At 41.5% G+C, this 12709-nt stretch overlaps 1 protein-coding gene across 1 annotated transcript in view; it reads right to left on the minus strand.

Moving 5' to 3' along the window:
• The window catches only part of LOC126175412 (cholinesterase-like), a 70167-nt gene extending 62722 nt beyond the window's left edge, over positions 1–7445 (minus strand). The window contains exons 1-2 of the mRNA XM_049922211.1: positions 7330–7445; positions 2635–2769 (exon numbers count right to left, since the gene is read on the minus strand). Coding sequence (XP_049778168.1) covers positions 2635–2769; positions 7330–7392 — 198 coding nt within the window. The 5' untranslated portion in view covers positions 7393–7445. The remainder of the gene's footprint in view (positions 1–2634; positions 2770–7329) is intronic.
• Between the last annotated feature and the right edge of the window lie 5264 nt (positions 7446–12709).

The following is a 12709-nucleotide window of genomic DNA, read 5'->3' on the forward strand; positions in this document are numbered from 1 at the left end:
TGTATATATTGTTTCTGGCTTTTTGTAATATGGTATTCATGACTTTTTGGTAAATGTCTGTGTCTCATGGTACAGTGTTTTTTCGGTGCAGAACGCACCAGAATTCTGCTTACTTTCGTGTGTTGGGTGATTTGATGTCTTGTGTACTGTTGTATTTATTACTGTGGGTTTTTGGTAAACGAATCTCCCCTTTGTTTTGAACCTGTATGGGATGTACAAAAAATATAACCATTAATTTTGCTCTTTTTCTATTGCAAAATTTATCTAATCATGAACAGAACTTCTTTCATAGTGCAACTGTTCAGGTTTACTACTTAGTGCATCTGTTATTAACAATATGTTTTCTATATACTTAAGACAGTGTAGAATATTGTAACTACTCAGCACTGTTTTATTAAGTATGACCTGCTCTACATGTTTCATAAATGTTTACTATCGTCTGAGACAATGAGCATTCCACTGGTAATCCGCCACTTTGCAAAAAGAATTCATTATTGGACTGAAGTAGTTCTGTACTGTTACTAGCTGAAGCAGATCGATTCATTCTTTGATGTATTCAAGTGGCAGTCTAATATTTCATTTCAGGTATTTTGTGTTTTGGTATATTGAGATAAATATTTTCTATATCACATGTCAGGTAGGTGGCTACATCTGAAATTTACACATCTTTTACGTATTGAATGTGTTGTCTAGTGTTCCTTATTATTCTGCCCTGTTGTAATATATACATTTGCGATAAAGTTTTCAACACTTCTCTTGCAAGTGAATATGTGAGAGCATTTATAGTTCATTGTAGGTCTGGCTGGGAGATCTTTCTCGTGAAACTTCGGTTGCATTAGAAGGTAGATAACCTCGGAATCGATGGGAACAGTTTTCTTTCTTCATTGCCTTATAACGTGTGTTCAGTCTCATCCACAGCGTTTGTCCACTTCTTATGGGACCTTTTAGTTAAATCTTATTTTGGTTTCATAATTATACTTTTGGTGACAAACCTATTTCTGTATTGAGACTTGTCAGTGTTATGGAGTCTATGTTGATTTGGTTTCCAGTGTTTTCTTTCAACTGCATTTTACATTTATGACTTCATTGCTTACAAACTCTCTTGCTAGAGCAATGTTTGCCTCGCATGTTTTGTTTCTATTTTCCCTTACGAGAATGCTTTCTAGCTCAGCTAGGCGGTTTCCAGTGTATTTTTCGCCTGTATGTATTCTGACATTGTACTTCTGAGCTTATCCAAGTCGTTTTATTTCTTTCGTAAATAACGCAGTGGCAGTAAGGTCTGATAGTTTAGGATGGACTTTTCGCCTATATTTATAAAGCATCTTCCATATCCAAACTGGAAGTATGGATATATAGTATGTCTAAGAATTTTGAAATTTGTAGATTAGAAACAGTATTTTATTGTAAAATTACAGTACTGTTAACTCAAGGCTCTTTTGCTTCTTGTTTCCATATTTTGCATATCAATACTTTTTACTTCACTATTAGCTGAGGCTCAGGTCTAAAGAGAGTTGACTGTCCATTCACTTTTGGCAATACTTCGACTTTTTTTAATCCACTTTTCATCATACAGATCTGGTATTTTCTGTACTTCAACTCAGGTTTGTGAAACTTGAGAAGATAAATAGTTCCGTAGTTTCATATATGCCGCACTCAGCAAACTGTATCTCTCTATTCATTCGTTTTCTGTGTAAGCTGGCAGTGTTATCAACGAGTGAATGCAGTTTTTTAGTATAACATTAAATATAGATAAATGATCACACCACTTCATGGATCGCCTGCTCAATACCATCCCTTCTGCTCTCATCTCCAACGACTAGTTCCCATTCAGCATTACAGTTTCATCCCACTTACGTTCACTGTAGTCACTACCCCTCCAAAAAAACCTCAAACCATTACTGTCCATCTTCATTCCCCTCCTACTCACATTTATGCTGCAATCCAACACTCTCACACCACCAACCACTCTCCCACATTCATACACACACACACACACACACACACACACACACACACACACACACACCGACTGTATCAGAAAATATTGTTCTTAATCCATAAATAGCAAAGTGTAGAAACATATGTATCCCGTGTTACTACGGAAGACACTTTACAAATAAAAGTGGAGCTCGTCTGATGAAAATACTCTTTCATTACACAAACCTTAGGGCGATAAAACCTATGATGACTGGTTGTAGGGTATGGTTCGATCGCTTTTGGGGATGCGAGTTACCGCATCTCTCTTCCATGATTGCAAATTGTTAAAAGCAGAGGATCAATATGGTTGTACTGAGTTCTTGCAGTCCACCCTTAACAACATCTTACACCACTGAATGTGCAGTATTGCTGTACAAGATAGTCACACATTGTATTAATTTTACTTGTACTGTAATAAACTGACACAAACGATTTGAATATTTCAGATACTTTCCAAGATCCGGCATGTATTATTTGTCTGAAACTGGATTTCCCTGTTTCATTTTCACCACTTCATTACACGTTTGCAGAGCTTCGAAACATTATTTTTTTTTGAGACTCTCTGGATTCCATGGTGTGTTGAGACCAGTGTGGACTGTGTAACAAGACGGTTTCTCACAAATATCCAACCACACTTCTAGTCAGCTGAACTCTTACCTGGAAACGCAGTTTCCCCAGTGGCGGCACAGCGTACGGGATGCCCAGGAAGGCCGTGTAAGAGGTGTTGTAGACGCTCGTGGCTGTGGTTCCTCGCAGACCACCCTGCTCAACGGTCACCAGCACATCTTCTCCCTGGACAAAGATGAAGTTCAGCTGAATGCCATGATTAAGATAATGAGATGAAGATGCTTTTTCTTTACAGTTTCATAGCTAGATGAATATCTGCAACAGCAAAAGATATTGACAAGAAACGAGGAAACTTGTTCTTCAAATCGCTAAGAGTAGAATATTTCAACAACCAGCATTTAAAACGAATATGAAGTGAGCCGTGCAACAGGAACAGGATTTCTTGAATATACCGTGAGATGATGCAGAGCTAGTAACTTTATCATAATGAATGAGTTACATGTCTGATGCATTGTGAGGTACTACCAAGTACTTCGAGTCATATTCATATATCATTCCTAGTTAATTTCAAGGGAGTTTTGTGTTTGTATATGAAGTTCTGTGTGGAGAAGAAGAAACAGCTGTTATACGCGATACAGAGAGAATGAGATATTACGGTTTAAAATACTGTTGTCAACTGCGTCAGTACAAACCGATGACCTCTATAACTTGAAAAAACAGCTAATGGTTGTTGCACCCATGCCGACTGCTGTTCACGGCGACAAAGGCTGGAGTTTTCAGGCCGGCACCGTAACAGGACGTGCACTGAGTAACGACTAGTGGCGTTTTCGAATGAATCACGTCTTGTGTTCCATCGACAGATTATCGTTGGCTCGTAGAGCATGAACCATCTGAAAGCAAACACGTTGTAACCAGTAATGGTCTGGGAATGTTTTCATGGCATTCTGTAGATGATATCGTCATTGTGGGTAGCACAGTGATTCAGCACAAGCATGCTTTTATCCTTCGGGTCATGTCCAGCCTGACATGCTGTTTGATTTTACTCGGTACGAGGAGCTGTGTGGTTTGAAGAGCATCAGGATGAGTTTAACCTACTGCCCTGGCCACCAAACTCCCCGGATTAAAAGCCAATGGAGAATACGTGGGGCCATCTCTATCTGGCTGTTCGCACCGTGGATCCTCAACGGAGAAACTTAGCACAGCTGGCCATGTTGCTGGAGTAGACATGGCAGCAGGTCCCCGTCGGTACCTTCCAGAACCTCCGCAGACACAGGCTGAACAGTGAAGGGGGAGGCGTGTTTATAGCTATAAAAAGTGCAATAGTATCGAAGGAAATTGACGGAGATCCGAAATGTGAAATAATTTGGCTGAAGGTCACGGTTAAAGCAGGCTGAAACATGGTAATTGGATGCCTCTATATGCCCCCTGCCTCAGCAGCTGTTGTGGGAGAGCACCTGATGAAAAATTTGAAAAATATTTCGAGTAGATTTCCCGACCATGTTATGGTTCTGGGTGGAGATTTTAATATGCGAGATATAGACTGGGAAACTCAAACGTTTATAACGCGTGGCAGGGTCAAAGAATCCAGTGAAATTTTTTTAAGTGCATTACCTGAAAACTACCTTGAGTAGTTAAACAGAGAACCCACTCGTGGCGATAACATATTAGACCTTGTGGTGACAAACAGATCCGAACTATTTGAAACAGTTAACGCAGAACAGGGAATCAGCGATCATAAAGCGGTTGCCGGCCGGAGTGGCCGTGCGATTCTAGGCGCTACAGTCTGGAACCGAGCGACCGCTACGGTCGCAGGTTCGAATCCTGCCTCGGGCATGGATGTGTGTGATGTCCGTAGGTTAGTTAGGTTTAATTAGTTACGTCGCATAGTACTCAGAGCCATTTGCACCATTTGAACCACAAAGCGGTTACTGCATCGATAATTTCAGCCGTAAACAGAAATATTAAAAAAGGTCGGAAAATTTTTCTGTTTAGCAAAAGTGACAAAAAGCAGATTTCAGAGTACTTGACGGCTCAACACTAAAGTATTGTCTCAAGCAACTCCCGGGTTTCCGGGTTCGTTTCCCGGCGGGGTCAGGGATTTTCTCTGCCTCGTGATGACTGGGTGTTGTGTGCTGTCCTTAGGTTAGTTGGGTTTAAGTAGTTCTAAGTTCTAGGGGACTGATAACCATAGATAATAAGTCCCATTGTGCTCAGAGCCATTTTTGTTGTCTCAACTACAGATAGTGTTGAGGATCAGTGGACAAAGTTCAAAACCATCGTACAGTATGCATTAGATGAGTATGCGCCAAGCATGATCGTAAGAGATGGACAAGAGCCACCGTGGTACAACAACCGAGCTAGAAAACTGCTACGGAAGCAAAGGGAACTCCAGAGTAAACATAAACATAGCCAAACCCTTGCAGACAAACAAAAATGACACGAAGCGAAATGTAGTGTGAGGAGGGCAATGCGAGAGGCGTTCAATGAATTCCAAAGTAAAGTTCTATGTACTAACTTGGCAGAAAATCCTAAGCAGAGAATGACAATTGAATCTCAATGTAGACAAAGAAAGAAAGATCCTTTATCATTTATCTACAACATAGCAGGTCAGGAACTGGAAGCAGTTAATTCCATAAATTATCTGGGAGTAGGCATTAGGAGCGATTTAAAATGGAATGACCATGTAAAATTAATAGTCGGCAAAGCAGATGCCAGACTGAGATTCATTAGAAGAATCCTAAGGAAATGTAATTCGTAAACAAAGGAAGTAGGTTGCAGTACATTTGTTCGCCCACTGCTTGAATACTGCTCACCGGTGTGGGATCCGTACTAGATAGGGTTCATAGAAGAGATAGAGAAGATCCAACGGAGAGCAGCGCGCTTCGTTACAGGATCATTTAGTAATCGCGAAAGCGTAACGGGGATGATAGATACACTCCAGTGGAAGACTCTGCAAGAGAGACGCTCAGTAGCTCGGTACGGGCTTTTGTTGAAGTTTAGAGAACATACTTTCACCGAGGAGTCAAGCAGTATATTGCTCCCTCCTACGTATATCTCGCGAAGAGACCATGAGGATAAAATCAGAGAGATTAGAGCCTACACAGAGGCATACCGACAATCTTTCTTTCCACGAACGATATGAGACTGGAAGAGACTCAAGGTACCTTCCGCCACACACCGTTAGGTGGCTTTCGGAGTATGAATGTAGATGTAGACTCTTTTCCAGTATGTATTGCAGCAAACCGTGCTGCAGAACGTAGTTATTCAGGTTTTTGAGAGGTAGTAACGTCACTGTGAGTGGGCAGCATAAGTGCTTAATAAATATCGCTATACGTAGCAATAAATATTCATCATAGTAGAAATGGACAACTCGGTCTGTCTCAGTATTCAGCTTCAGAGCAGCATTTCAGAGAATGCTTGCACACTACCATACATTAGTCACCCCCCGCCCACTCCCAGGAGACATCACACTAATACCCTGTAAAACCAATACCGTGATAACGACCTCACTTAAGACTTAGGGCGAGGAAGAGAGTCAACAAGTTTTAGTAAAGCTTCCCACATACAGCAGAAGCCACTGGCTGCTGGTTATACCATGTCCCGTAGAGCTGCCAAATTGTCTGTTGACTGCTACGTTTCAGTCCCTGCTCCAAATGGTCCCAGAAATTTTTTGTGGGATCAAGGTCGGGTGACTTACCGGACCAATGAAACTGCGGCGGGGTGTCTGAATTTTCGTCAAACCAGGGTCGTATGTGTGCAGTCCTATTTACATAGCTGTTATCATCCTGGAAGACTGCTGTAGCAAGCACCAAAGTATACTCCTCATGAATCTATCAACAAAATGGCAGCAGCTGATTACAGAACATGTTGAAATAAATATTCTGGCTCATGTTCACGGTATCATGAATGACCGAGCACATGTCACGGTACGAAAAGCACTTCTAAAATCTCACTGACCAACCTCCAATCTAAAATACATCCTCCACCTAATGCGAGATAAGCACCTCATTGGACCTTCGGTGCTCTCAACACGTTATGTCCTTTCAAAAAAGATAAAAATGCTACTCTTCGGACCACCCCACACATCTGCGGTCAGCTACTGTCTTATTGTTTTCCCCACTGAAGAAGTGAAGCTTAATCTGTCGCTATAAGGAATGGCAAATTGCGGGATGCACGACTCCAAATGTAACATGTGGATCACTTCGTAATGTTCGCTCGGTTGCTGGCCGAGATGACCCTGCACCCACTGCCAGCGGAAACTATTCCTGTCTGGTGAGAAACTAATTGTCACTGACCAAGAGTGATACTCGCTTCCAGTCCCTGACGATTAGAGCCGTTTTGCGGCCACTGTTCTTCCACCGTGTTACGTGGCTGCGAGTGCTACTCTATTCCATGTAGATACATTGGATAGTCGGCTTTGACATAGCAGCATACTGGGCCACTTCACTCACGGTGTCGTCAAGGACTCACCCAATGACGATGGCTGCTCGCGGACATATTGCCACGCCTGCACGTCAACGATTCCTAATGCGTTCACTATACAAACTCGAATGACACATGCGCACCAGTCCCATGCCAGAACTTACATCAGCGATGCAGAGTCACATTACACCCTGGTTCCAGGTCTACATCTACAGCGCTCCAAAGGGCAGAGCATGTCTCTTTATAGGGTGGTTAATATTTTGGCCTGTCAACTTGCGTATTTCTGTATGTCCGTATGATAACGGCATACTTTTTAATTTTACTAGCGTTTCGATAGATGCATTGGATTGAATAATGTTTTACCTTGGCGAAGACTGCAAAAGCGAGGAGCATTAACGATGCAAACGATGAACGGCTCGGCTTCATAGCTGTGGATACTTCCCACGGGAGTGGACTACTGGTGATGCGAAACAGAGAGCCGTCAGACAGCAATCAGCGATGCCGGGTGAAAAGCAACGGCTTTTATCTGGACATCAGTTTTGGAGCTGTTATGTCTCGATTAGATAGCCATCCGCTGCGTGCTAATCAGCTGATATGTAACAACAGATGAAGATTCGTTCAAGAAATGGCTCTGATCTCTATGGGACTTAACATCTGAGGTCATCAGTCCCCTAGAACTTAGAACTACTGAAACCTAACTAACCTAAGAACATCACACACATCTATGTCCGAGGCAGGATTCGCACCTGCGACAGTAGCAGTCGCGCGGTTCCGGAAGATTCGTTCTTTAGCCAAAGAAGAGTAAAAGGATGCTTAATATAGGCATAAATCGTAACTTGAATAATATATGTCAGACGTTTTATCTGCTATCACTGTACAGCGCAAAAGTTCCTTCAAAGTTTTTCAACTAGCGAACAAGAGGTAAGGGAATAATTTCTTGCAGTCCTCTGATATTATATCAGAATTTAATTAGGAAACTGATTTCGGATATAATATTTAAGGAAGATTCGTTTCGTATGGTCTACCTCCTTCTCATTCAAAAAGTAAGACGACGCTGCAAGAGTGTTTAAGCCACGAAAATAACTTTTCAAACAAAATAATACTCACGAGTCACTGATGTTCGTCAAAATGCCCCTTACAGAAATATTAGCAGTTACCTTAAGCTCTTTCACTCTAAACAAAAAGAATAAGTTTCGAATTGTTGATAAAATATTTGAAATATGCTACTTTACAGACAAATTACATTTGTTTCTGTCTGCAGAAGTACAGATACATTGGCCACTTGTCAAACCAGCAATCAGCCACAATATACAGGGTGAGTCAGGAGGAAAGGTACATGCTTTCAGATGTGATTGTAATAGTGATTCGGAACAAAAATCGTCATATGCACATATGTCCTATCGTTAACAGTATCCGAGGAAACTAATGAAATCAGTGGGGGAACGGGCAAATGCAGGAGATAGTACATGAAACATTATGATCTAATACTTCGTTTAACGTGTACATTTCCTCAAAAAAGGTGTTCACAAAGTCTACCATCAGCCGCAATGCATTTTTCATCTCTTGTAGACAGCTGCTGTTTTGCTGATGTGAGCTCATTCGCACGGTCCTTTATTTATGCACATGCACGGAAAATTCGAGCGAGCGTTTCCTCCTTTGTGCCCAATCTTGTCCTTAGGCAAACCCAAAAAATTAATCTAATGGAATGAGATCGGGAGATCAAACTAGCGTCCGGCCATCCAGATATAGGTTTTCTGTGAGTTCCCTGAACCGCTCCAGCAAATTCCGTAACGGTTACTTTGAAAGGGCGCGTCAGATTTCCTTCCCCATCCTGGCACACAATCCGAGTTTGTGCTCCGTCTTTAATGACCTTCATGTCGACGGGACGTTAAACCCAATCTTCTTTTTTTTACTGTGGGTGATGTCGGTGGCCAATAAATGACCTAACGGTGCCCGATTCAGTACTGAGAATACGTATCAGTGAGGTACTGTCTCACTTTCACATTGAAATGGTCGTTTTGGTTGCATTCGCATGTAAGCGCTGGTGAAGAAGGACATGCGACTGACGCCTGTGATTTTAAAACAGCTGTATGTCAGATATGCTTAAGAAAAGGGTATATATTCATTTGAAGCTTTTTGTTCAGAATCACCAGTGTTATCATCATGCACAGAAGACGTCAAAGAATTGGAATAAGATAAATGTTTCCACACCGTTACAGCGCCACCGCAGCATTGTATGCGTCCCATTATCTGTATGCGGTGATCTTGTTTCCGTGAATGTAGGTACAAATCTTGAATCTTTGATGCGGAATGCATGAATAATGGGGCCTGATAACTCATTCCCATTGTTCCGTACACCAATAAAGATATATGTGAGTTCCGTGTAAGCTTAATTTTCTATAGCGTGTAACAAACGATGTCTTACGCATGGCGGTCCGTCAGCTCAATAACGACAGTGTCTGTGAGATAACAAAACGTTTTGAAACTTATGAGTTCACCGACATTGTGATCCATTGACCACAGTTCCCTATTTTATGTTCTCCTTTACAGAGCACCGAACGTATTATCCATTCCCTTAGTTTCAGTTACTGCACAAGCAAAATCTGCGAATTTAGATGTTTTTATATACTAGCGTTTGTGACAGTTGTTTCAAACACGAATGAAGGATCCAAACTTTGCAGCGTTGGTTTCAGTAAATATAAACTAGTGCTGTAAAGTGGAGGGGTACCAGCTGGTCCAGCAGTGACCTCTTGTCATTGAACACAAAGTTTATTGTTAGATCTTGCTCAAACGAAGTGTAGGCTTAAAAGCAATCGCTTGCAAAAGATGCATTTTTTGCTTATTATGGACTTCGAGCAGGCCACAATGGTCGATCTCCCAGACATGGTTTGGTGACAGTCCAGTTCATACGGATACGATGACGCTAAAGTGATGTCTGTGGACTCGACAGATGAAGGAAACAGTCGTACACAGCAATGAGCGTGCAGTTCGCTACACAATGTGTCAACAGCGAAATACCAGCGACATATATTCCATATCACATGTTCTGCTCAAAGTTTAACGCTACAACTGATGTGCAACTTTATGCATCGACAGTTTGTTCTGTTGCAGGATGGAGTGTTGGAAAGCATATCGCAGTGTTAACCGGCCTTTTCTAGGAAACCCCGAACGCCTCAGAGCGCAATGGGCAACAAAGGGCGTCCCTGGAGGGCTGCGTTACATCATAAAGGGTGGAATGGGTATACATGTCGATATTTTTGTATGTGGTACGTTAATATGTGCACACATCAGTGTATCAGTTCTTTTCTCTCTGCATCCAACAGTCTTCTAACAAAAACGTAGCAGACTTTAAGACAAGAGTTCATTCTCCACGGTCGTACTGCACAACCAAGTGGACTAAGACTATTAGTACAGACTAACTGTTTTGCGTTCACACGACCACGCTTAAGCCATTTATCTGCTGCCAGGGGAAGACAGACATTTATGGTTTGCTCTTGCCGAATGTACTTGGAGTTACTATGTTGTTGTTGTGGTCTTCAGTCCTGACACTGGTTTGATGCAACTCTCCATGCTACTCTATCCTGCGCAAGCTTCTTCATCTCCCAGTACCTACTGCAACCTACATCCTTCTGAATCTGCTTAGTGTATTCATCTCTTGGTCTCCCCCTACGATTTTTACCCTCCACGCTGCCCTCCAATACTAAATTGGTGATCCCTTGATGCCTCAGAACATGTCCTACCAACCGATCCCTTCTTCTGGTCAAGTTGTGCCACAAACTTCTCTTCTCCCCAATCCTATTCAATACTTCCTCATTAGTTATGTGATCTACCCATCTAATCTTCAGCATTCTTCTGTAGCACCACATTTCGAAAGCTTCTATTCTCTTCTTGTCCAAACTATTTACCGTCCATGTTTCACTTCCATACTTCCACTACACTCCATACAAATACTTTCAGAAATGACTTCCTGACACTTAAATCTATACTCGATGTTAACAAATTTCTCTTCTTCAGAAACGCTTTCCTTGCCATTGCCAGTCTACATTTTATATCCTCTCTACTTCGACCATCATCAGTTATTTTGCTCCCCAAATAGCAAAACTCCTTTACTACTTTAAGTGTCTCATTTCCTAATCTAATACCCTCAACATCACCCGACTTAATTCGACTACATTCCATTATCCTCGTTTTGCTTTTGTTGATGTTCATCTTATATCCTCCCTTCAAGACACCATCCATTCCATTCAACTTCTCTTCCAAGTCCTTTGCTGTCTCTGACAGAATTACAATGTCATCGGCAAACCTCAAAGTTTTTATTTCTTCTCCATGGATTTTAATACCTACTCCGAATTTTTCTTTTGTTTCCTTTACTGCTTGCTCAATACACAGATTGAATAACATCAGGGAGAGGCTACAACCCTGTCTTACTCCCTTCCCAACCACTGCTTCCCTTTCATGTCCCTCGACTCTTATAACTGCCACCTGGTTTCTGTACAAATTGTAAATGGCCTTTCGCTCCCTGTATTTTACCCCTGCCACCTTTAGAATTTGAAAGAGAGTATTCCAGTCAACATTGTCAAAAGCTTTCTCTAAGTCTACAAATGCTAGAAACGTAGGTTTGCCTTTCCTTAATCTTTCTTCTATGATAAGTCGTAAGGTCAGTATTGCCTCACGTGTTCCAGTATTTCTACGGAATGGCTCTGAGCACTATGGGACTTAACATCTGAGGTCATCAGTCCCCTAGAACTTAGAACTACTTAAACCTAACTAACTTAAGGACATCACACACATCCATGCCCGAGGCAGGATTCGAACCTGCAAACGTAGCGGTCGCGAGGTTCTAGACTGAAGTGCCTAGAACCGCTCGGCCACTCCTGCCGGCGGCCGCATCTGAACATGCCGGTAACATGCAGACATGCAGGTTTCCTAACTTAGTTTTGGTTGAGAATGCACTGTTAAATTAGTTTTGGTTGGAAAGGTTAGCGGTTTTTGTGATATGCGGCCCAGTTATTGGATACTGGCAAATATTTTCACTTCTTTCATAGGGTACCCATTCGTTAGCTTACTTTTAAGTATTTGTGTGTCTAAATTGTCAAGTATTTTGACTGTGTGCCATAGTTAAAATGTAGCCACAGTTTATCACGGTGTTTTCACTGTTTGTAGCTCATTCCCAAGTCTGTTTTGTCCTAACTCAAGGGATGGTATCTGTGTAGCATGGACCTAAATGCAGCATGTTTCTGTGTGGAGAGATGCCATGATAGGTTGTTCAGTGTTATGTCTGTCTATGTATATTTTCTGTGTATGCTGAACTTATGTTTTTGTTGGTGGTGATTTTTAAGAACAAGGAAATGTATGCTTTTGTTGTCCTCATATTCTATTGTGTATTTTATGTTTTTGTTTGAAAGAATTGGTTAATGATACTATTCTTCAGTCTCCTCTTTTGTCCTGTCAAACAGCTGCCAGGAATCATCAACATATCTCAAGTAATGTATATTATTTTACTTGTGAGTCTATTTTTTTTTAAAAAGAACTTAATTTACAAATAACTGAATATGCGTGCCAGTGAGCTCAATTTGCTACCGCCAATGGCAAGACCGTCTTTCTGTTGGTGAAATGTTCCCATTTAATGTAATATATTTGTGTACCAATAATAGCAGTCAGTTTGTTCAGAACTAGCGTAAATAGGCTAGTTATATCAAAAGAAGTGATCCTGCACCTTCAGAAACTTCCCAATCTTTAATTT

The sequence above is a fragment of the Schistocerca cancellata genome, chromosome 3, assembly GCF_023864275.1.
Source record: "Schistocerca cancellata isolate TAMUIC-IGC-003103 chromosome 3, iqSchCanc2.1, whole genome shotgun sequence".
NCBI classification, from domain to species: Eukaryota; Metazoa; Arthropoda; class Insecta; order Orthoptera; family Acrididae; genus Schistocerca; species Schistocerca cancellata.